General features: G+C 36.9%; 1 protein-coding gene across 1 annotated transcript in view; it reads left to right on the forward strand.

Annotated features, from left to right (window-relative positions):
- The window catches only part of RPS6KA3 (ribosomal protein S6 kinase A3), a 126,123-nt gene that overhangs the window by 44,208 nt on the left and 57,589 nt on the right, over positions 1-24,326 (forward strand). Inside the window, 2 exon segments of the mRNA XM_033201420.1 lie at positions 14,776-14,892; positions 20,098-20,179. Of these exon segments, the coding sequence (XP_033057311.1) occupies positions 14,776-14,892; positions 20,098-20,179 (199 nt within the window).

The raw sequence follows: 24,326 nt of genomic DNA on the forward strand, positions 1-24,326 counted from the left end.
TTTTTTTCAACAGGGTTCACTCATCATGGGGTCATGAGGATGGTTAATAATTGGGTTTAATCATGGTTGGGGTTTTGCCAGACAGGTGTTATGTATAGTGTAGAAAAGTTTTCAGGAACTCTGCCACGGTCCCCATACTCAGCCCTCTTCCTTTGGGGTCTGTTGAAAAGGTTTAGCACTTCCTGTTTTTTAACCTAAGTCAGCCACCAACCATTCATGTGCACTCTCCTTCCCCACACCAGATTACCTGATTATGCTTCCACCAACATCATGACCATTTCCACATCCAAACGATAAGAACTTGGGCAGCAGATTATTTAACTTCTCTTTAAGCCTTAGTCTGTTCATCCAGTGTGGATAATAGTTCCCACTTCATGGTGAGCATCAGCTGAGATAATTTCATGTAAAGCACAGTGCCTAGAATATAGTAGTATCTTAAACGTTATTGTTATACTTGAAAGAAAACTTTATTAATAAATAAGAGAACTCAAAGCAACTAAGGACTCAGTGAAGGAAACTAGAAAAAAAGAACTACAAAGTAAACCTATAAAAAACAAGAGGAAGGAATTAAATATAATTTCAAAAATCAGCGAATTAGAAAACAAGGGAAAACACACAAAAGCAAATCCACAACATTAGGAAAGCATAACAAGATATAAGCACAGATAGGAAGGAGATTAAAACATCATAACAACCCAATATTTACAGATAAAATGATATGATGTCTGAGATTTGCTTCAAAATAATTAACTACAGGAGTTGGGGAAGTGAGCATATGAAACAAGATTGGCTATGAGTTGAAAATTATTAAACTCAGGTGATGAGCACATGAAGGCTATACTATTCTGTCTACTTTTGCATATGGTTGAAATTTTCCTTAGGTTTAATTTCAAAAACTTAATAGAATACTAACTGTAACAGTATACTAATACGAAAGTTGGTGAAATGTATGGTGTTTTAGGAAAATCTAAATTTGGGAAGGGAGAGAGAAACAGTATACCAATAGCCTTGGGAGAAGTTGAAATCATAAAAAATTAGCACTACCACACTTTCTGTCCCCGATTATAGTGCCAAGCTCAGTGATTTCTTAAGAGAAAAATCTTCGAAACTTTCAAGAAATAGATCACTCTATGGTCTTTAAGTTGTCCCAAAACATAGGAAAAAATCTGCCTTGCCTTCTAGTTTGTTTTATAGAATTAGCATAGCCCCGAAAATGAGTTAGCGTAGAAAAGGAAACCATACGCCAATTTAATTTATGAATATAAATGCAAAAATCCTAAATATTACAAATTAAGTATAGAATTATATTAAAATAATGAATTTTTTTTCCTGGAAATACAAGCATAGGTCAATATTAAGAAATGTATTTGTCTAAGTTGTCAGTAAATCAAAGGAGGAAAAATTAAGTGACAGTATTAATAGATAAAAAAGACATTACACAAAACTTAACACTCATTCCTCTTTTAGTAAAGAGGAAATAGACTTTATATATCTAAGAACAAATATTCACATTATGTCTGAATGAATTAGTGAGTATATCTCCAAGTCAGGATCAAGGTAGCATTTACTACTGCTTGCTTTAAGCTCTGTAGACTATGGGAAGTTTGGAGTTTGTTCTGTGATGGGAAGCCATTGAAGAATTTGAGGTAGGGGCATAAATTAGTCTGATTTCTGTTTTAAGATTATTTGGCTGCTGTGAAGATAAAGGATTGCACAGGGAAGATTTAGAAGCAGAGAAACCAGTTTTAGGCAATAGATGATAGTTTGTACTGGGAATGGCAGAGGAAATAGACAGATTTGAGGTTTATTTTTGAGATAAAATTAGAATTTGTTGAGGGATTAAATATGAAAGGAAGGAAATTAGATAAGAAAGGAAGGCCAAAAAGGACTCATAGGTTTTTGAGAAAGGTAATAATGTCATTGCCTAAAATGAGAAAGATTGGTTTCCCATTACACTTGAAATAAAATACAAACCCAAATTTCTTGGGTCTAAGGCCTCACTTAATATGGCCCTGAGCTACCTCTTCATTTCCTTCCTCTTTCGTTGATGTTCATCGCATTCTAGCCACTGTGGCCTTTCCTTCGTGTCTTGAATTCATTAAGCTCATTCCTATCTCTGTGTTTTGGCATTTGCTGTTCATTCTGTTTGAGGACTCTACCCATGAGTCAGCAAACTTTGTGTGTAACAGGCCAGATAGTAAATAAATACCTTAAACTTTGTAGGCCATATGATCTCTCTTGCAAATACTCAACTCAGCGGTAGCCATTGTAGGGCAAACACAGTTGAAGGTAATATTTAAACAGAGATGGACATGGGCAGATTTGGCCCTTAGGCTGGCCAGGCCTGGCTATAGTTTGCCCCTGCCCAAGGTCTTGATGTGGTTCCCTCCTTATTATTCAGGTTCTTCCTGGAGGACAACGTGCCAAATAAGTTAGGATCAAAAACCTTAATGCCTCATACTCTTGAATATACAGTTCTACTTCTAGAAATTATTTCTAAATGTGAATGTGTACAAATGATGGGACAACACCATAGTGTAGATCAAAGACCCAACAACAGGAGATTTGTATAATCGAATTTTCAACAGTTATTAATAATGCATTGAGGAATAGAGAACAAGGGTCAGCAAACTACACTCATGGGCCTGTCACCTGTTTCTGTAAAAGATGTTTTATTGGAACACAGCCTTGCCCATTTGTTTTCTCACTGCACTGACAGAGTTGACAGAAACTGTATGTCCTGCAAAGCTGAAAATATTTACTATCTGTCCCTTTACAGAAAAACTGATACCATGTGTAGTATGGTTCATATATGTGCATAGAAAAGACTGGAAAGAAAATCACCGAAATAGTGATTTTTTAAAAATTTTTCCCTTTTTGTTTATTATCTAAGTTTCAATAATGGGCATCCATTATTTTTATAATAGTTACTTTTTAAATAATAAGGTAAATGAATAAATCAATAAAATGTTTAAAACAAAAATTTAGTAAGATAAATTTTAAGAAATTTTAAAGTTAGAGATGGAAAAAAAGAACAGTATCTAGTTTCATGTGCACAACCACACAAGTAGCATTCATTTCAGATTTCAGCATATGATACTTATTAAGGAAGCCATTTATTTGAGGTCTTATATGTGATATTTGGTATTAATCTCAAGATTAATCTGGGCAATGGGATGTGCTTAAACAGTTATAAATACCATAAGAGATGTACTAAAGGACTTTAAGAGCTCACATTCTGGTTAGGAGATAGATAACACCTAAATAAAGCAGTTGCTCATTGATGAATTGTAATATGATTATGATTATAAGGAATTCCAATCACATGAGCTAGTCTTTTAACTTTGTTTATAGTGCCTTTTGATATAAAGACCTTTTAAACTTTTACAATCAAATCTATATTGATACTTTCCCTTATGGTATCTGCATTCTCCAAACAGGTAGCCATATATCCTAACATCTCCCTCTGATGTACAGTGCCACATTCTTTTCTGTCACTCTATTTGTGTTTTATAGTAGTACCACACTGTTTTAATTAAGGTATCATTTCAACTTGGAGACTTACTTCAGATTTTGGTGTCTGAAATATTACTTCATTTCTTAGTGCTAATTATTAAAAAGCATAACACACAGCAAAATGTGAATTATTAACCTGAGCACTAGTAGTAATTAAAGCCAATTTTCACTAATCCTTTACGTTTAAAAAAGGGTATTTGGTTGCTCGTGTTTAAAAATATTACTTGAATAAAGTCAGTGACTGCTACTTACAGAGATATCCTACTTCATTAGTTGTGCAGTAAACATGATGCTTTTTCCTGACATAGTCTCAAGAGCCACCTCATGTTCAGGCTGCCATTCTGTGTTAGGTGGTTGTCCTTGCCTTGCTGCCCTTTTGGAGTGTTGTAAGGAGTCTCAAGTAATTCCTTTTGGGAGATGGGAGAGTTCCTAAGTGCCTGCCTTGCTGAAAAACTGAAGCATGCGTTTTTAAACAAGAGGAGTGCACAATTTTCCAGGCAGAATTCAAAGTTCTATCTTAGATATTTATTTGGGTCCCTGTTGCTGCTAATGTATTTGGTTATGTAAGATAATTTTTTAAATTGAGCAAAGTTTTTTTTTTTTAGTTACTCTTCAACTTCCATTAGGTCATTTATAGAACCTTTTTATAAAAATTTGATAGAGGAGGAAGAGTCCTGGCTTTTCATGTAGGATCTGTAACACATAATGGGCTCTCTAATGTTTGCTCAGTAAGTGGGTACTAAACTGAACTCCCATTATAGATAGCTCCATCACCAAATATGGGCCTACCTTGACCACAGTTTCTTCATCCAGAAAGTGAGCCGATTATTCTTGGTACTTTCTAGAGTGTCTTCAGGTTTTGAAAATTCCATGATTTTGGCCGGGCGCGGTGGCTCAACCTGTAATCCCAGCACTGTGGGAGGCCGAGACGGGCGAATCACGAGGTCAGGAGATCGAGACCATCCTGGCTAACACGGTGAAACCCCGTCTCTACTAAAAAATACAAAAAACTAGCCGGGCGAGGTTGCGGGCGCCTATAGTCCCAGCTACTCGGGAGGCTGAGGCAGGAGAATGGCGTAAACCCGGAGGCGGAGCTTGCAATGAGCTGAGATCCGGCCACTGCACTCCAGCCCGGGCGACAGAGCAAGACTCCGTCTCAAAAAAAAAAAAAAAAAAAAAAAGAAAATTCCATGATTTTATTAAATTCTTACAGGCTGTGTAGATTACCCTTGAGGTTTTTGTTGGTTCCACATAGATTAAATGTTCATTAAGTAGAGCATTATCCCACAACTCTTGAAGCTGCTGTTCTTTGGATGTTTTAAATGCCACTATTGCAGTGATTATGTTCCGAATGTTGGCATACTTGTCATTTTCCAAAGCAAAAATACCTTAGAAAAATTTCTATAAGGTATTACAGTATGAAATGAAATGGAGTGAGGGATTATATGGTAGCTTGACCCCTCCTTCTTTTCCAAATGGCTTCTTAGTGTTCCATTTTGCTAATAACCCAAGGATTGGACTTCTTTTTTTTTTTTTTAACTTATATTTTATCAACTAGGAATATGAGTTTTAACTATGGGCCTTTAAGTCTTTAATCTGGTTGATAATTAATGCTATGACTAACATAAATTCAAAAGTAATTTACTTTCATTTAAGACAGGTCACAGTTGTCCGTACATCACAATTTTAAAAGTTTCTTGCCTGTGATCTTCGTTTTCTACCTGTAGTTATGAAACTCTTCCTCATTGACAGGGAACACCCATGACATGCCTGTGTGTTACCTTAAAATTGTCTTGAGACCACGGCTTGAGTGTGCGTGTAAACACACTGCAAAGGTCAAATTCCACTTGTGCATCAGTTTAGCAACTTTTAGTAGTGGCAACTAGTTTCAGTTGTTTTAAAGGTTCATATAGTTAAGAAATTCTGGCATTTCTCAGGATTCTAAAATAACGTTTGTTTCACTGGTTTGTGAAATTGTCCGGATTGCTGGGAACTAGGAGAAAAGAACATTTCAACAGGATTTGGCTATCAGCAAATCTGTTTTGGTTTCCTGTTCTGGCCTGCCTACCTATCCAGCTACATTAGTGCCCCTGTCGGCAGGTTTCTTCTTTCTTTTACCACAAGAAAATTGTCCGGCCTCTTTTTCTAGCATTTTCAGGACCCACCTGACAGGAAATTTTCTAATTGCCGGAACAGCTGGTAGGAGAAAACTTTGCAGGGGCTTGGCCTTCCCTTTCTAACTTAAGTTTTACCGTCAGAAATTCTTTTATCACCATCATGGTTTCGTAGCCATGTTTAAATTTTTGTCTTTTCGTGTTCGCTCTATACAGGTAAGCTCTGTTCAGCTTCTTTTAAAGAATAAAATGTTTCAGTTGGAGCTAACTATAATTATAGTAATTATTTTATATGTTCTTTAAAGCAGCTTTTCAAAATTCAAAACCAGTTTTGATAGAACGTTTAAAGGATAATATCTCTGTTTACTAAAAGTAAGCCAGTTATGTATATTATACATTTCAACTCTGTATATTTTGTCAATTTACTTTCACATTGGGTTGTTTTTTTTGTTTTTTTTGTTTTTTTTGTTTTTAGTGCTAGAGTAATTTTTATCTTGCTAGTGTTTGTAATTTTTTATAGTAAAACAAATGACTGTAATTCTCAAAATTAAACCAGGCATAAACAGAATTGCAAATTTGCTAATATTTAGGAGATTACTATAATGAAAACAACTTTAGTGAGTAGGAGAGTATGTTATTTTAAGCAGTCAATAACTTAAAATCACATTTTGGTGGAAATGGTTCCTGTAAAAACATGGAAGTTTTTAAGCAACTCCATATTTAAATAACTTCAAGTAATTTTATCTGATTTAGAGTAGGAACAATTTTCAAAGAATTATTTTGTTAAAATGGGCTTAGTGGATGTTAATTTGCAATATATTTAATCTATAATCCTGCCAAAATCAATTGATATTTTGCCATGAGAATTGTGCTATCCAGCAGCTCTTTAAGAGAATTAAATTTGCTGATCGGGATTCCAGATTGGGAGAAAACTCTGCTCTTTGTGGCAGTGATTAGAAATGTTAATCTGGAGAACCAGCTTGCTGTTTTCTCAAACATAGATAAAAGGAGCTGACTTATAAGAACTTAAAGCTCTCTTAAAGAATTTGGTTAAATGAAAAATGTTGAGCTTATTTATCATTCCATAGCAAATGAAGTAAATTGAATTCAGTCAGATTGTAATCTAGAATATTTTAATACGTAGTTTCACACCATGGCTTGAATAACCAGCCTAATTTTGTGTCACAGCAAATAATTTTTATGTATCTTGATCATCTACAAAGAGGTTAACATATCTTTTTAAAATAAAACTACATATTATAGAACTATAGGTATCTATATAAAGGGTGATAGTTTAATTTAGAATGACATTTACGGGACAAATAAAGTATGCATTTTTCATTGTAAGCTCTTTTTTATGGTACAACAAAAAATGGTTACACATCCATAGTTAGAAAATACTTACTGACTTTTACCAAGAAACATTTAAATATTTTACTTCAAGCTTCAATAATATTTTCTGGCATTCAAAACAATTTAGAAAATACAAATGCCTCAAGAACACACTTCCTGACTCAAGGGAGGGGAGGAAAAGGAAATTATGTATACAAGGCAGGCATAATGCCAAATGTTGAATCATTCTTTGAAATCAGTTCATATCTCTCAGTTTGTTTTCTTAGTTAGCATGTTACAATATTAGGTTTTCGATAATTCAAATAGCATTAATTTCAGTTTCTTTAATCCTTTTTACATTTTAAGATCAAAATGATATTTTTCTCTCACAACTTGAAAAGGAAACAATAGATTATTTTTTTCCCCACTAAAGAGTGGACCTTAAAGACCATTGAGGTATAAACCTAAGGACCTTTTGTTGGTCCTGGGAAACAAACTGGGTGGCTTTCTATATGACTGAGGGACACCAAAAGGTCTACCTGCCCATAAATTTTCTCCTCATTTTTCCATGATGTCCAAAATGACACTCTTTACAGAATTTCTAAAATTATATGTTTCAACTGAACTGACTTCGTTTTATCCATCAGGGGTCATATCTCAACAAATATTTATCTAATAATAAATCTTTGAGATCCAGGTAAATTGTCTTAGTATCTCTAACACCTAGTACAATACGTGGCCCATCATTTGAATGGCCTTCCAACGAAAATGAATGGTTCTAACAGAGTATGTCATAGATCAGAAACATTTTCACTGGGACCAGGCGTTCAGGAAAAAGCAAAAGCAGGAGAGCCACCTGAGTTTTAGTTCTTCTCTGACCTCATTCTTCTCTACCTCTCTTTCATACTCTCTGATTTAAACTCTAGTGTCCAGGTGTGCTCCCACTCTGGCCTTGTACTGGTTCGTCCCTCTCCTAGGAATGTTTTTTCCCCAGTTGCTTGACTTTCTCACCTTCCTCAGGTCTTTCTCAAATAGCGTCTTCTTGATAAAGCCTGCCCTGACTACTTTATTGAAAATTACAATCCCCCCTTTCCATGTCTGCTATTCTCATCCCTTTACTCAACTCAATATCTTTTCTTCGTAGTATTTATCATGTTCTAACCTTTATTTACCTATTATTATTTTTATTATTATTATTATTATTTGGTCTGTTGTCAAAAAGGCAAAGTTTTTGGTCCATTTGACTTACTGTATATCCCAGCTCCTAGAAGAGTACCTAGCATGTATCGGGTGCTCAAAAATAAATGTCTAAGTGGATGGAAGAATGAATTAGTGAATTCCCGCACATAGCTTAAGGGTATTCAACACCTAGGCTGAGGGAGGTGGCAAATGTCTGAAAGGGGTGGAAATATAGGAAGAATGAAACAGGGCGTGATGTGGATCTGCTGCCATCCTCAAAATTTTGCCTACAGTCAGACTTTTGCTTGTCAAATCAACATAGTCTATGTAAAAATAATAACATGGAATTTATTATTACTGTTTTTAAATGCACAAAGTTAGTTTTTTGTGGTAGTGAATGGACAGATACCCATTTATCATTTAAAAAACAGTTGTGCCAGAGAATGTAAAAATATGTGAGCCTCACAGAATAATTAGAGTATATATAATTTATGTCTGTGTTCCAGTTTATTACATAATTTTTTCCATAAAACTATTAATATAGCTGCTTTACCATGTACTTATAGGCAAAAACACAGTTTTACAAAATGTCAAGTCAAACTATAATTTTATGTTTTCATGTGACAGATTTATTTCAGTAACAGGTGATTTAGTGACATAAGATATGTTTGTCACATGCACATGTCAGTCTGTTCTTGGCTTATCACTGCCCTTTGAAATCTGATATTCCTTTCTGCATCCATCTCATTAGATTCCAAGTATGAGCTAGAAAAGTACATTGTTGCTTTCCTACCTGTTGTCCAAGATTGCCCAAGCATTAGTATTATGTCCTAGTTGAACCTTAGATTCATTTCTAAAATAGTCATGGTCCTATGACCTGGTGACATTAAGTACAATCTGGGCATCGAGATCTCAACCCAGGATATTTTGCGTATTATACTACTGTAATTTTGCATATATGTAAAGTAGATAGAAAATAGTTCGCTGGTGTGATTAGTAAAAATATAGGTCTTATGAAATTTAAACTTGGAACAGAAAAGCGTGTTCAGGATAAAACAGTGGCAGGTTTTTGAAACTTGAACCAATGTCAAACTTGCCACAGGAATTGATCTTTTCTCTCCACCCTCAAGAGTATTTTCCGTACTCTCTGAGCCCTGATTTAGAAAAATATTTTATAAATCCCTGTTTGTATCCCTAAAGAGGTTTGAAATGATCGCATCTGTTTTGGGGGGAAGAGAGTAGGGAGTGGAGGAAGATGCTTTTTAAAACACACACACACACACACACACACACTAAGAAAAGAAACACTTGAAAATTTACTTTAAGATTTGCCAGAATAAAAAATTTAGTATGAAAGTCGGAAGATAAAGTCAAGAAAGTCTCTTAGAAAGTAGAGACAGTGCTGGACATGATGGCTCATTCCTGTAACCCCAGCACTTTGGGAGGCCAAGTCAGGCAGATTGCTTGAACTCAGGAGTTTCAGACCAGCCTGGGCAACGTGGTGAGACCCTGTCTCTGCAAACAAATGAAAAAGTTAGCCAGGTGTTGTGGCACATGCCTGTAGTTCCAGCTACTGGGAAGGCTGAGGTGGGAGGATTGCTGGAGCCCAGGAGGTTGAGGCTACAGTGAGCTGACATTGCACCATTGCACTCCAGCCTGGGTGACAGAGCCAGACCCTGTCTCAAAAAAAAAAAAGTAGAAACAGAAAATAGGAGAAAAAAGTGACAAACGATTCCATTTCAGACATACACTATTCAATTAGTAGAAGAGTCACAAAAAGAGAAGCCCTGAAAAATGAGTGGAAGGAAATTATCAAATAAATGTTAGAATTCCCCACAAAGTTAAAGAATTTAGGTCTTTAGATTATAAAGGTTCACCAAGCATCTAGCATTCTGAAGGAAAGAAGACCCTGTTTATCTCACTATTGGGGAACTTCAGAAACACAAGGACAGAGAAAATCTTTAAAACTTCCAGAAAGAAAAACCAGACCTACCAAAAAGTGTGACTAGACTAGCATCACCCATCTCATCAGCAGAACTGGATGCTAGAAGGCAGTGGATCTATGGTGTCAAAGTTCTGAGGCAAGATTATTTTTCTTCTGGAATTTGGTATTAAGCCAAACTATACAAATGGCAAGACAAAATAACAACATTTACAGATGTGTGAGGTTCAGAAAGTTTTCTTCCACGACACCTTTCTTTGGAAGTTATAAGGCAGTCATCTAAGAAAGAGACATAGAAAACTGAAAACAGTGAAGTAACCATTTTAACATTAAATGAAGTTTTTATTTTTAATTTTTTTTAAGTCCCCTTAGATTGGCCTGGGAGTCGTTGTTATGGGCCCATATAAGAGGAAATTTAATATATTACCTAGCCTTCATTTGAACCATATATTGTCGTGATAATATGGATGCTGTTGTCTATAGGCTTTCAACTTTAGAATCAGGCTATAGAGCATGAAGGATTTAGTTGTGGTTGCAGGAGGAAATGTTAATTTTCTTAAAATTAATAGCCTTAATATTAATAAAATTATATACAGCTAGCAGCAAATGGGAAGAAGTTTAAGAGGAAGAATATATGGGCACTATTAGCCTCCTTTTTCAAAGGGAAGAGTTAGGATTCTGTCCAAAGCAGAGAAAAGATGAGAAGTTTATGTAAAGGTAATATAATTACCAAACAATAGAGAAGAAGATGATGAAGTGAAGGGGCATAATATAAGTAAGTCCCTCACCTTAAGTTAGTAGACATTGTCTTAAGGTTAATAAATTAAGAAATTATCAAAGTAGATGCAGAACTGATTTTTTTTCAAGTCTAGGCATGAGGGTGAGAAGAGACTTGCTTTTCACCATAAGCTGTTCTGCCACTGTTTATTACTAACGTGCATGTATTACTTTGATTTTAAAAACAAAAAGTTTAGGGAATAAGAAATAACCTGGGTTGACAAAAGGCTATGTGTAAGAGAATGTTGGGAGATAATATCACAAAAGTAGGTTGAGGCCGTATTGTAGAGGACCTCGAATGCCCAGGTGAAGCAGTACATTTAATTTGAGAAAACTTGGAGGAGTTTTTGAACAGCCTGGTCATATGACTGAAGCTGTATAATTTCAGAAAGTGAATTTGTCAAAAAGATGAATTGGAGTGGACGCAGGCAGAAAGGGATATTATGAGTAACCAATCTAGTTTCAGTTTTCTAGCTGAAAGGTAATGAAGGCTTATACCTTGATGATACCACTGGAAATAGAAAAAGAAAGAATGAAAAGTGTTCTCAACACTGTGCTTGATACATAGTGTTTCGGTATGTGGTTGTTACACTGAAGAGACCAAAGGGAGACACTGCTTTTTTTTCTTTTGAGACAGGGTCTTGCTCTGTTGCCCAGACTGGAGTGCAGTGGCACGATCATGGCTCACTGTAGCCTCGATCTCCTGGGCTCAAGCGATCCTCACATCTCAGCTCCCTGAGTAGCTGGGACTACAGGCTCGCACCAACCGCCACACCTGGCTAATCTTGTAAATGTTTTGGTAGAGACAGAGTCTCACTATGTTGTCCAGGCTAGACTCTACTTTTTGTTGTTGTTGTTGTTTTGAGATGGTGTCTTGCTCTTATCGCCCAGGAGGCTGGAGTGCAGTGGTGCGATCTCGATTCACTGCAATCTCTGCCTCCTGGGTTCAAGCGATTCTCCTGCCTCAGCCTCCCAAGTAGCTGGGATTACAGGTGCCCACCACCACGCCCAGCTAATTTTTGTATTTTTACTAGAGACAGGGTTTCGCCGTGTTGGCCAGACTGGTCTCGAACTCCTGACCTCAGGTGATCCGCCCACCTCAGCCTCCCAAAGTGCTGGGATTACAGGAGTGAACCACTGTGCTCAGTCAGACTCTGCATTTTTTAGTAACTTATTTGACATGAGATGAAAGGAAGGGTAGTCATCAAAGATGAGAGTAGTAACTGTTTATTTTGAAGTTCATGGCCTGATTGTAGCTCACACTATTTAAGGGTAAGGGTTAATCCTGTATGCCTGCTACAAAATGGAATGTGTTTATAATTAGGTGATTGTTCTTCCCTGCTTGTGTTGCATCTTTATTTGTGACCAACAATTTTTGTAGGATTTGCTGTGAAATATAAGGTGAAAAAATACTGTTACCTGATAAATCACATCTCATTTACCTACAAAAGAAAAATGTAAAAAATATATAACATTACAAAATAGAGTTCTTTATGACCTCATAATTTAAAGGCATAAATGGCTGCTAGTTTCCAATTAGGCTCTTGAATAGATAGTTTTTGTTTGTTTGTTTCTTTGTTTGGTTTTTAACATGAGACTGACACATGCTGGAATCCAGCCCATTAACTTGGTTAGTCTTCAGAGTATGATGTGACAGCACTTTGGGGTATAGAAAAAGAAGAGAACTTCTTTACGTGTATATAATTTTAAGGATACAAATATTGTGTATGTAGGGATTTTTGGTTTTGTGTTTTTTGTTGTTTTGGGTTTTTTTGTTTGTTCGTTTTCCTGCTAAGGATGTGCTACCAAAAAGTTCAAAGAACACTGCTGTCATCAACTGAGCTAACAGACCGGTTACCGGTTACGAAGACCAGTGTCATAAGCCTATATAGGTTTCCTGTCATTGATCTCAGTGTGGTGTAATGGTAAGGGCCTTGTTTTCAAAGTCAGGAGACCTAGAATTGAGCCCTGAATTTACCACTTACTGGCTTGTGATCTTTAGCCTTCAATTAATCTCTTTAAATTTCAGACCGTAGAATATTCAAACCAGTTTGTTTTTAGAGGATCTGTCAAATTTCTAGTGGTAAATGGGAGAGTACATAGAAAACTCTGAAATGTTTATGCTTGTTCTAAGATTTACTCATTTATGTTATGTCAGTCCTCTCTAACATTAATATGTGGTCAAAGATTTGTTGTGAAGCATGAATATAAAACATGAAAAAACACCTAACACAGGGTTGATATGTAGTAGGTGCTCAATAATAGTATTTGCTGGATTTCTGTCTAAATCTTAATCCCATGTATACTTTGTTCTTTGAAAGGTTTTTTAAAAAAATTTGATAATTTGCTTCCTGCCTTCCCTATTGTACTAATGACTACTAACAGCTATCACTCTGAAGCCCTTGGTCTCTGGAGAAAGGGGTGTCTGAAACCCTTGTACCTTCGTCTTATTTGGAGGAAAGAGGTAGCGTCTTAAGAGTCAGCTAATGCTTGGTTCTACGCTAATACCTACTGCACAGGATCGTTGTGAGAATTAAAGGAGATAATGCACGGGAAACTGTGAAATAAAGAGCTATACTGATGTTAGGAAATGATTTGATTATTGTTCCCGAAGTCCCAGGAGAGTCCAGTATGATTGAACTGCCTAAGTAGTAGGATAACCTACAAATTACAGCATCTGTCTTGGAAATAAAGTAGTGGGCCTGGATTCCTTTTTCTCCTTTTCTGGGAGCTTTTTTCCTTTTACTACTCATTTTCAAAAGCTACCGTGTTAGGATATTCTGGTATGTCCTTTTGAGAAATCTTTGTAATTCCTTATATTGCCAGCATTCTAAGGACATCTCAGAAAAGGTTAAGTGAATGCAAATGTTTGTTTGGGATAAGACAATAACAAAAACAATAGATTATTTATGTTTACATAACACATTGAGATTCTACTAACAGTACTTATGCACCTAGAAAAAAACATTATAGTCAGCAAAATAGAAATGCTAGTCTTTATTTGACAGGCTTATGTTTCTGATTTTGTCAGGTTTTGTTTTGTTGTAATTTTTGACTATAACATACAGTATGTGTCTTGATTAAATAAGATAACCTAATCTGCTGATCTCACATAAGTAATTGAAATCCTGTGTATATTTCATATATTTTCTCTTTGTTCTGACACTTTTCCTCAAATATATTAAAATGTTCACTGTCTTTTAAAATCCTTCTCTTAACCCAGATACCTCTCACTGTTCCACCATGCTGAATAGTCATTTTTTTCCATGTCTGATTATCCATCCAAATGTTAAATCTTTTCTCCTTTTGTGTTTTAGAGTTACTCCTTTCTCCCCTTTCAGATCCCAGATTATTCTAGAAACAGAAAGTAACAGACATTTCAAAGGGATAAAACTTCAGTGTACTTAAACAGCCACATTGAGGTTAGAAATCTCCATTTTTACCCTGGAATATTTTTCAACCCCTCTCCTCAATAAACACTTTTTTAAAATAGCATTAGTTCTGCATAGTATAACCACACACCAGAGCACAGCAGATTATTCCGATCTGTTATTTTCAGACTTCCTTACACCCTCTGCCCCCCCCAATAAAACTATTCTAATTGTCTCCAGTAGAGAGAATGAAGACTTGGAAATATTTAGTACTAAATGTCATGTAGAGGTTAAATTGGTCAATGTAGTAGTCTGGTACAATAACTGTCTCTGACACTTAACCTGAAAGTATATATGTGTGGCGTATTCACTTGATGGGTTGGTAAATGGTGTTTTTTGTATGTTAATTTGAGGATTTCTAATTTGCTTAGAAATTAGATTGATTTCTAATTAATTTCTAGTATAATTAAATTAATATTATTTGATTTTTAGCGGGAGAAAATAGCTCTGGCTAAGTTTGCTCCGCTTATATTTATCTCAACAGGAAGAAGTCAGTATCAAAGAAATTGCAATCACACATCATGTAAAGGAAGGACATGAAAAGGCAGATCCTTCCCAGTTTGAACTTTTAAAAGTATTAGGGCAGGGATCATTTGGAAAGGTAAGTCATGAGTATGTGCTTTTTTAAAAGTTGTCTTTTAATTTCATATGTATTTCATACACATGAGGAAACAAATATTTTATGAAATGCTACCAGTCTTCCTACCAGCAATGTTTTCTTTTTTTTACATTTCTCACTATCAGTAAGTGTGGGAAAGTGAATAAAGTTCAAAAGTACATTGGAAACTTATAGTAAATTAGTAGTATTTGCTTCATACTTTATCTTCAAGACCACATGACCTCTCCAGTTGTGATTCTTGAATGGTTAAAAATCACAAGATATTCCCTTGATACACTGGCCTCTTTTTGAGTCCTTGGGTAGGGTTGGATGGTGATCTTGCAATACAGTATAACAGCACATCTCAGCCTCCCTTCCAGCATACTCTAATACCAGCATAAAGTGAGTGATGCTCCCAAAGAAGTAGGGTTGGGGGCTACTGCTACAATTTTGAAGTTTTCTTGACTCCTGGCTTGTCCTTAAAATGAGTGGAAAGTTTGCATTTTATTCAGTAACATCGCGTTTGTTTTTAACATCAAAAAATGCTTCCCAAAGCCACCAAGTAAAATTCCTCCAGAAGACATGATCTGCCTCTGTCACCCAGGCTGGAGTACAGTGGCGTGATCTCGGCTCACTGCAACCTCTGCCTCCCAGGTTCAAGCGATTCTCCAGCCTCAGCCTCCTGAGTAGCTGGGACCACAGGTACACACCACCACGCCCAGCTAATTTTTGTGTTTTTTTTAATAGAGGTGGGGTTTCGCCATGTTGCCCAGGCTGATCTCGAGCTCCTGAGCTCAAAGCGATCCACTCACCTCGGCCTCCCAAAATGCTGGGATTACAGGTGTGAGCAACCACGCCCAGCCGAAAATGCAACATCTTTATCAGTGTTTCTCATGTCCTGCTTGTCTCCCACCACATACATACACACTGCACACCTCAGGGGCATTTCTTTACTCCATTTTGAGAAGTACAGCGTTGTAATTACTGCTACTTGATCTGTTTAGTCCAGGGGTCCCCAACCCCCGGCGAGCATTGCTGTTTGAGCACCACCTCCTGTCAGATCAGTGGCAGTATTTGATTCTCACAGGAGCAGGAACCCTGTTGTGAACTGCACATGGGAGGGATCTAGGTCGTGCACTCCTTATGAGAATCTAATGCCTGATGATCTGAGATGAAACAGTTTCATCCTGAAATCATCTCCCCCTCCCACTGCCCCAGTCTATGAGAAAACTGTCTTCCATGAAACCAGTCCCTGGTACTAAAAAAGGTTGGGGATCACTGGTCTAGATTGTTTCTTGGCAAAAGGAACATTTGGAGATTGCTTTCAACTTTCACAATGCAGTGATTCCTTACCACCTCTCTGTAAGGAAATATTTGAAGATATCATGCTTTGCAAGTTTCAGAACAGCACCAGTTTAGCTCTCTTGTGTATTTTAGTGGGGGTATTTAGCAATTCTTGGCTAGCACAGGTAATTTGTTACAGTTGTTAACCTCTTTCGAACCCAGAAGGATGCTTTTAATCCAAATATAGAGTAAGTAGCCAGCAGAGCATAACGGTTGTAAGTTTGGGCTCTAGGTCAGCCAGACTTCGATTCAGTTTTTTTTCTTCTATTTATTCACTGTGTGTGTTTGAGCAAGTTACTTAACCTCTTGGATCACCATTTCCTTCCTCTAGCCAGTCATTAAATATTGAAGTTCTCCAAGGTTCGATTCTAGGCTGCCTTCTTCTCTATTACTAATACTCTACTAGTTGATTTTCTCTGTGCCCGCTATCTTAATTGTAACTCACATACAGCTGACATAACAGATTTATATCTCCAATCTAGATTGCTCCTCCAAGCTCTGAATTCTTATGCACAGCTGCTTACTCTTTTTCTGTGTCTTAAAAGCACTTTAAAGTCAACGTGTCTAAGACCAAACTCATGATCTTTCCCTAAGCCTCAAACTGTTCTATTTCATTTTTCTCTCATTAAGCAATTTAGAAACTTGGGAAGCATTCTTGGTGTATATTTCTAGTCCCTACCTCCCCTATCCCACTCTGACCTGGCCAATTTTATCTGTCACCAAGTGCTATAGATTCAGTAAAGATTTCTCAAAGCCTGCCTGCCACCCCTCCAGAATATGCTACCACCTTTCTTCCTGGTCTATTGACGGAGTCCCCTAACTGGGTCTTTCCAAATGTATTCTTGCCTTGATCCATTATTTACATGATAGCCAGCATGAACTAATCTTTTACTCTACCCCCCATAACCTTTCAGTGGCCTCTCTTTGCTTTTATAATAAAGATGAATTCTTAAGATGGCTGAGGAGCCCCTCAATCTGGTCTCTAGCTACCTCTCCAGCATCAATTTTCATACTTTTCATTTCACTCTCTGTGTTCTGGTCACATTGGCTGCCTTCTTTGGTCCTTAAGCAGGACCAAGTCCTTAAGCTCCATCCTGCTAGAAAGCCTTTCCATGTTTTAGTCCTTCTGCCTGAAACACTCTGCTCTACCCCTGCCTCTTCCTCAGCTGGTTAGCTCCTCTTGCACCTGTGATCTCAAGGAGGCTTTCCCTGCATCCTTCCCAGGTTATGTTCCCTCGTTATACCCTCTCAGAACATTATATACCTCATCTTCATGGCACTTGCCACAATTGCAGTTTTTCATTTGTTTAATTATTTGTTTAGTGGCTGTCTCCCCCACTAGACTAAATGTTCCACGAGTGAAGGGTCATGCCTTGTATCAAGTCTCAGCATTGAACCAGTAGCACAGTGCCTGGCATATAATTCTGGAAAGAATTAATGAGTGTGTAATAGTTCTGACCCCATAGGAGAGTAGTGAGAATTAAATGATAAAAAGCCAAGCACATAATATCTGGTATTAAATTAAATTATCACACCACTCAAACCCAAATAGATGGGTAATTTTTATACATTAGATTTTCAGGGAACACAATATTTAAGTTCTTGGAATTAGCATGCTTCTCCCTTTACATCTTTAAAAGTAACTTAAATATCATACTATAAATACCAAACATTCAAAATAGGTTGTCTCCTTTCTTACTCATTCTGAAAGGCCACAGTAAGCCAAGGAAACAGGGATGACCTGTCAGAGACTAGAATAGCTTCATGGGGGAGTGAGAAAAGGTCAGAAATGCTCTGGTGGAGGAAGTGATGGCAGCTGGGACCGCTGCTGCTCCTGCTGGGCTTGGCTGATTACTGGCCAAAGGGAACAGATAACAGCACCCTGAGCAGAAGCAGAATACTGGGTGACTGACATGGACTTTGTCCCAGTACCTCCACTGTGACACTGGGCAAATTACTCAACCCCCTAAGCCCTAGTTTGGACAGCTATAAAATAGGCATTGCCTAGTAGGTCTGCCTCCCAAAATCGACACAATGATTTGTTACAAATGGTTGTGAAAGTACTTTGCAAACTAAGAAGTGCTGGAGTGTTAAGAAGATGGATTCAAAGAACAGTTGAAAGTTTGGAATTCACCAGGAGAATTTTTCTTACAGAATGGAACCAAGAAACTTGGTTAGGGAATCTTAAGGATGATTAAATATCAAATAAATCCTAATTATCTCTACCTAATCAAATTTTATTTCCATCAAAAATATTAATAATCTCTGATTACCCTTAATACTTAAACATCATTCCAGAGCTTAGATCCACCCTGGTTAATGATGCTTTTCTCTCCCTAGGTTGGCTCCCCACTAACTGGCTGAAAGGAGCTAAAGCGTGGGGCATGGTGAAAGGGGTGGTGATTATAGGAGAGCAACACACCCCGCGTCAGGGTTTCTCTGCAAGTTGTGGTGCTCTTCACTTGATTTGGGGTCATTGCCCATTGACTTGGCACAATTTCTCAAAGTGAGAAACTCTGCCTTGTCCTAGAATCAGTCGAATGAATCATATTTTAATTTTGTGCTAATAGCCTGATGTGCTAAATCAGATGAATGAAAGCAGATCCTAAACTTAATTATTGATTGTGATTACGTCTCTTCTTCCCACCTGTGGCAGCATAAGAACACTGCTACAAAAGAATGGATAGGGAAAAGGAGTTGAAATTCAAATCTATTTGGCATATCTATTTAAAGGTTCAATGGAAATAATCATGAACCTAATGGTCAAAATGAGTAGAAAGGATGTATTGGTAGTCTTGTATTAGCCATGATATAGAATGACCATGAATTATTTAGAACAGACTTTATTCATTTTGCACAAATATTTGGAAAGTCAGGATGCCCAATAACATACCTAAGAATTGTGTTCTTCATGTTTAGGTGTATGCGATAATTTGACCATAAAAAGGTGGGGAGATGGGTTCTGACTTAAGTCGCATTAAATATTTGTGCACAGGATTCTTCAATTTTTTGTTTGTTTGTTTTTGTTTTTCGTTTTTGTTGTTGTTGTTGTTTTGAGACGGAGTCTGGCTCTTGTTGCCCAGGCTGGAGTACAGTGATGTGATCTCGGCTCACTGCAACCTCCGCCTCCTGGGTTCAAGTGATTCTCCTGCCTCAGCCTCCCAAGTAGCTGGGATTGCAGGCGCCAGCCACCACATCTGGCTAATTTTGTATTTTTAGTAGAGACGGGGTTTCACCATGTTGACCAGGCTGATCTCAAACTCCTGACCTCAGGTGATCAACCCTCCTGGGCCTCCCAAGGTGCTGGGATTATAGGCGTGAGCCGCCACTCCTGGCCCAATGTAAGTGTTTTAAATTGTTGTGCTGAGCAGTGAGATTTATATACAACCTTTGTATACAGAAAAGACCCTTCATCAGTGAGTACTTGTATCAACAGGAAATTGTGGTCAAGAGGAACCCCTGTAAAACAATTTTGATGAGCTCAGTAGAATTTCTGTTTTGTTAAAAGCAGAGCCATCATACCACCTGTTATACTTTAAACATTTTGGGATTTTTTCCATCTAATTCATACATATGTAGTTTAAGGATTTTTTTTTTTTTTTTTTTTTTGGTCTGTCTTAATGTGTTACATGCTCTTTGGGAACTGGCAAACAACAAAATGGGAAAAAGTGTATTCACTTATATTGACACCCCAAGTTATAACTACTGTTTATAACTAGTATTTATAATTGATACATTTTAGGGAAAATAATCTATAGTATATCTGAATCTATATTATAATAAACTATTATAGCAGGGTCTTATTTTAACAAAGGTATAGTTTATACTACTTTGTAATATTTATTTTCTCTTATTTAAATACAGGTTTTCTTAGTTAAAAAAATCTCAGGCTCTGATGCTAGGCAGCTTTATGCCATGAAGGTATTGAAGAAGGCCACACTGAAAGGTAAGTGTTGCTGCTATTTGTAATGTTCATGTAGTCTTAACAAACTGAAAGGTCTCAATAGAGCTCATGGGACTCCTTGGCATGTTATTTACATCCTGAATAGGTTCCTGTTACCAGCTTTAAATTTAGATTGACTTTTAGTGAATTTTTCCTGCTGGGCTAGGAATCATTTAACTAGTGAGAACCAGAGTTGCCATGTATAAAAGAAGTATTATAAATTTATATTGGGTTTTATACAAGTAGACGTTTAGAAGATTAAAACTGGGTTTGATTCATCTTCAAATTTATGTAATTATTTTAATGTTTTTAAAAATGTACTGATTTACTGGGTGCAAAATGCTATTATTCTAAAGGACTTTATGACTTCTGGTCTCCAAATAAGTTTTTATTCTGAGCCTGTGATTTTGAAAACCCTAATGCAGGATTTGGCTCTCATAGGTAGAAAGTAGTTAGGAAGAGGTCGGGTGCGGTGGCTCATGCCTGTAATCCCAGCACTTTGGGAGGCCGAGGCACGCGGATCACCTGAGGTCAGGAGTTCGAGATCAGCCTGACCAACATGGAGTAACCCCATCTCTACTGAAAATACAAAAACTTAGCCAGGCGTGGTGGCGCATGCCTGTAATTCCAGCTACTCGGGAGGCTGAGGCAAGAGAATCGCTTGAACCCGGGAGGCAAAGGTTGTGGTGAGCTGAGATTGTGCCATTGCACTCCAACCTGGGCAACAAGAGCGAAACTCCCTCTCAAAAAAAAAAAAAAAAAAAAAAAGTAGTTAAGAAATATAGATTTAAAAATACTTAACTCTTCCTTTAATTTAGTGGTATCACTTATTTTAACCTCATAACCGCTAGATGTTTTATGTATTGATTACTAAAAGTCCATTTTTTCCTCTTCAATTTACATGTAATTTATAAAACTTTGAAAATATTCTCAAATATTTGCAATGATCATTTATTATTTCTGTTATTCCCAATTAGTCACCCACCATGGACATCCCAAGAAATTCACCACTTTCTATAAACACTGTCGATTGCTTCCATTCTGTTACTCCCTTCCTGGAGTATTTTGTTTCCTGTTAAGTCCTGCCCCATGGCATTACCACTTACTTGATTCCTACTAGGACCAGGGAATTAAATTACATCCTCAATCCCCTACCTTTCTATCACTGTATTTGTGACTTTATACTCATGAGTCCCATGTTACAAAGCTGCATAGATGAAACTCAGAGAGTTCATTCACAAAAGCAACAAAAGTAGTTTGATTTTATGTATTTAACAGGATTTGTATTGTGCATAGTGTATGTAAAAGAAACTACAAAACTCGAAGAAACCTAAAAGATACCAGGAAAGGAAATAAATGCCCAATCCCTATTAGAGAAGGCTAACTGTTAAGAATCTTGCTACTCCTCTAGCCACTCAGTTACCTCAATATCATTAAGATTCCAGTTGCATTTTCCTTAAAACTTAACAAAATAATTCAGAATTTTATTTCTGAATCCAGAATATTTTGGAAAAGAAGAATAATAAGGGAACAAGCTCTCTCAGATCCTAATGCTTAAAGTAGCAGTAACTTAGTGTGTTATTGGGAGGAGTAATACAGGCATAGAATCAGTGGAACAAAATGGTACAAAATATATATATCAAATTTTAGTGTATTTGTTACAAAAATATTGAGTGCTTGCCATGCTGTATGACAAAACAGGCATACAGAACAATGGGAAATTAAGTAATGATTTCATAAATTTTGTTTGAAATAACCCTGAGCTCAGCCAGGCACAATGGCTCACACCTGTAATCCCAACACTTTGGGAGGCCGAGGCAGGCAGATCACCTGAGGTCAGGAGTTCGAGACCAGCCTGCCCAACATGGCAAAACCCTGTCTCTAATAAAAAAAAAAAAAAAATTAGCCAGGCATGGTGGTGGGTGTCTGTAACCCCAGCTACTCGGGAGGCTGAGGCAGGAGAATCGCTTGAACCCAGGAGGCGGAGGTTGCAGTGAGTCGAGATCGCACCACTACACTCCAGCCTACGCAACAAGAGCAAAACTCCGTCTCAAAAAAAAGAAAACAAAGAAAAAAGAAATACCCCTGAGCAACCTGGAAAATAACACCGTAACAAACTCCACCCTAACTGAATTTTACAGCTTAACACATCTAGGAAACTTGTGAGGAAATATTGAGCAAATTACAAACAAATTAGTAATTCAAAAATTTTTGACATTTCATATAGTGAAAAATAGTATAAATAGGAAGACAGGAAAATATTAATATAAGGAGTTAGCTAAGGGGCTTCTACTGGCCAAATCTGGGACAACTTAAACATTGCAATAATAAATGATAGTGATAGATTACAACCCAGTTGAATAAAATAAGAAGCCATAGGTTAATTCATAAATTAATTAATGGGGGAAAAGGGAAAACTCTTTCTTACAATATAATTCTAACTAATAAATGTAAAAAGAATGAAGGAGTTAGGAATTGATAAGAAATACCATTATATCCTCCATCTGGAGGATTTTGAATAAAGTTTACACACGGAGATAAATAATCTTTGGGGAAATGTTCAGTTTTGGTGAAAGTCAAAGATGCATATTAAAATAATGAAGTTTGCTGGGCATAGTGGCTCACACTTGTAATCCTAGCACTTTGGGAAGCTGAGGCGGGAGGATGGCTTAAAGCCAGGAGGTCAAGACCAGCTAGGGCAATACAGCATGACCCTGTCTCTACAAAAAATGAAAATAAAATCAGATTGGTGTAGTGGTGCAAACCTGTGATTCTAGCTACTCTGGAGGCTGAGGCAAGAGGATCTCTCGAGCCCAGGAGTTTGAGATTGCAGTGAGCTGTGATCACACCACTGTACTCCAGCCTGGGTGACAGAGTGAGATGAATGCATGTTATTTCATATGATGACAGCATAAATTGGAAAGCCATTATTGCTGCTACATTAACCTAAGGAAATAGCTTCAAAAAAAGGATTCATAGGCTTGAAAATTCTTGTTGCAACATTATTTACAATAGCAAGAAGTTAGAAATCACATACACATTGGAAAACTAGAGGAATTGTGACCAGTTATAGTGGCTCATTCCTATAATTCCAGCACTTTGGGAGGCTGAGGTGGGAGGATTGCCTGAACTCAGGAGTTCAAGACCATCCTGGGCAGCATAGTGAGACCTCATCTCTACAAAAAATCAAATAATTAGCCAGGCATGGTGGCTGGGGGTGCTAAAGCAGGAGGATCACTTGAGCCTAGGTCTTCAAGGTTACAATGAGCTTTGATTGCACCACTGTACTCCACCCTGGGTAGAGGGAGATCCTGTCCCTAAAAAAAATTTTTAATAAGGAAAAATAGAGGAATGTTATAAAATTATGATTTACCACTTAGGATATTATTAAAATAAAGTATATTAAATATAATTACAAAAATGAATGTAGTGAAAATTAGAACAAATTGGGCTACTACAAGTATGTAAAATTGTATAGATATAAGCTATAAAAGAGCTCATAGAAAAATGAAAATATTTGACTTACCGGAACTTTAAACTGCTGAATAATTCTGAATGTGTTCTTAAATTTTTATTTTTATCAAAAGAATATCTGTAGAGTCTTATCATATAACATAGCTATGCTTTGCCCACCCTCCTGCCTTTCCTAATTCTTGAACCCCAGAGACAATGACTTTCATCTCTTTAGCTGCTACCATTTACATTTATATTCAACAGTTTTATATTGCAATTCTTTGTTTTCATTTGGAGACATAATCTATTGCCTTTCTAACATGGAAGACTAAGATTCAGTTCTCTCATGCTGCCACCCACTCACAGATTCCTTTTTCACATCTTCCCAATAATGTTTTCATTGTTATAGCTTTATAAAAATTGTTCCTAGCTAAATGAAATAGTATACTAGAGTCACATTTCCTTCACTTCTTTACTGTATTCAGTCTCTTTTCCTAAATTCTGTACCTACTTTTTTCTCAGTTTACTTTTTAGTTTTGATGGAACACGTCTTCTCATAGCTACCTCAGAATGAGTAAATGGATACTAAATTTTTTGTGACCCTCCATGTCTGGAAATGGCTTTATTCTACCCCCTCACTTAGTTTATAATTTGGCTGAGTATAAAATTCTAGGTCAGAAAGAATTTTCCACCAGAT

The sequence above is a fragment of the Trachypithecus francoisi genome, unplaced genomic scaffold (assembly GCF_009764315.1).
Source record: "Trachypithecus francoisi isolate TF-2019V2 unplaced genomic scaffold, Tfra_2.0 Lachesis_group6, whole genome shotgun sequence".
NCBI lineage: Eukaryota > Metazoa > Chordata > Mammalia > Primates > Cercopithecidae > Trachypithecus > Trachypithecus francoisi.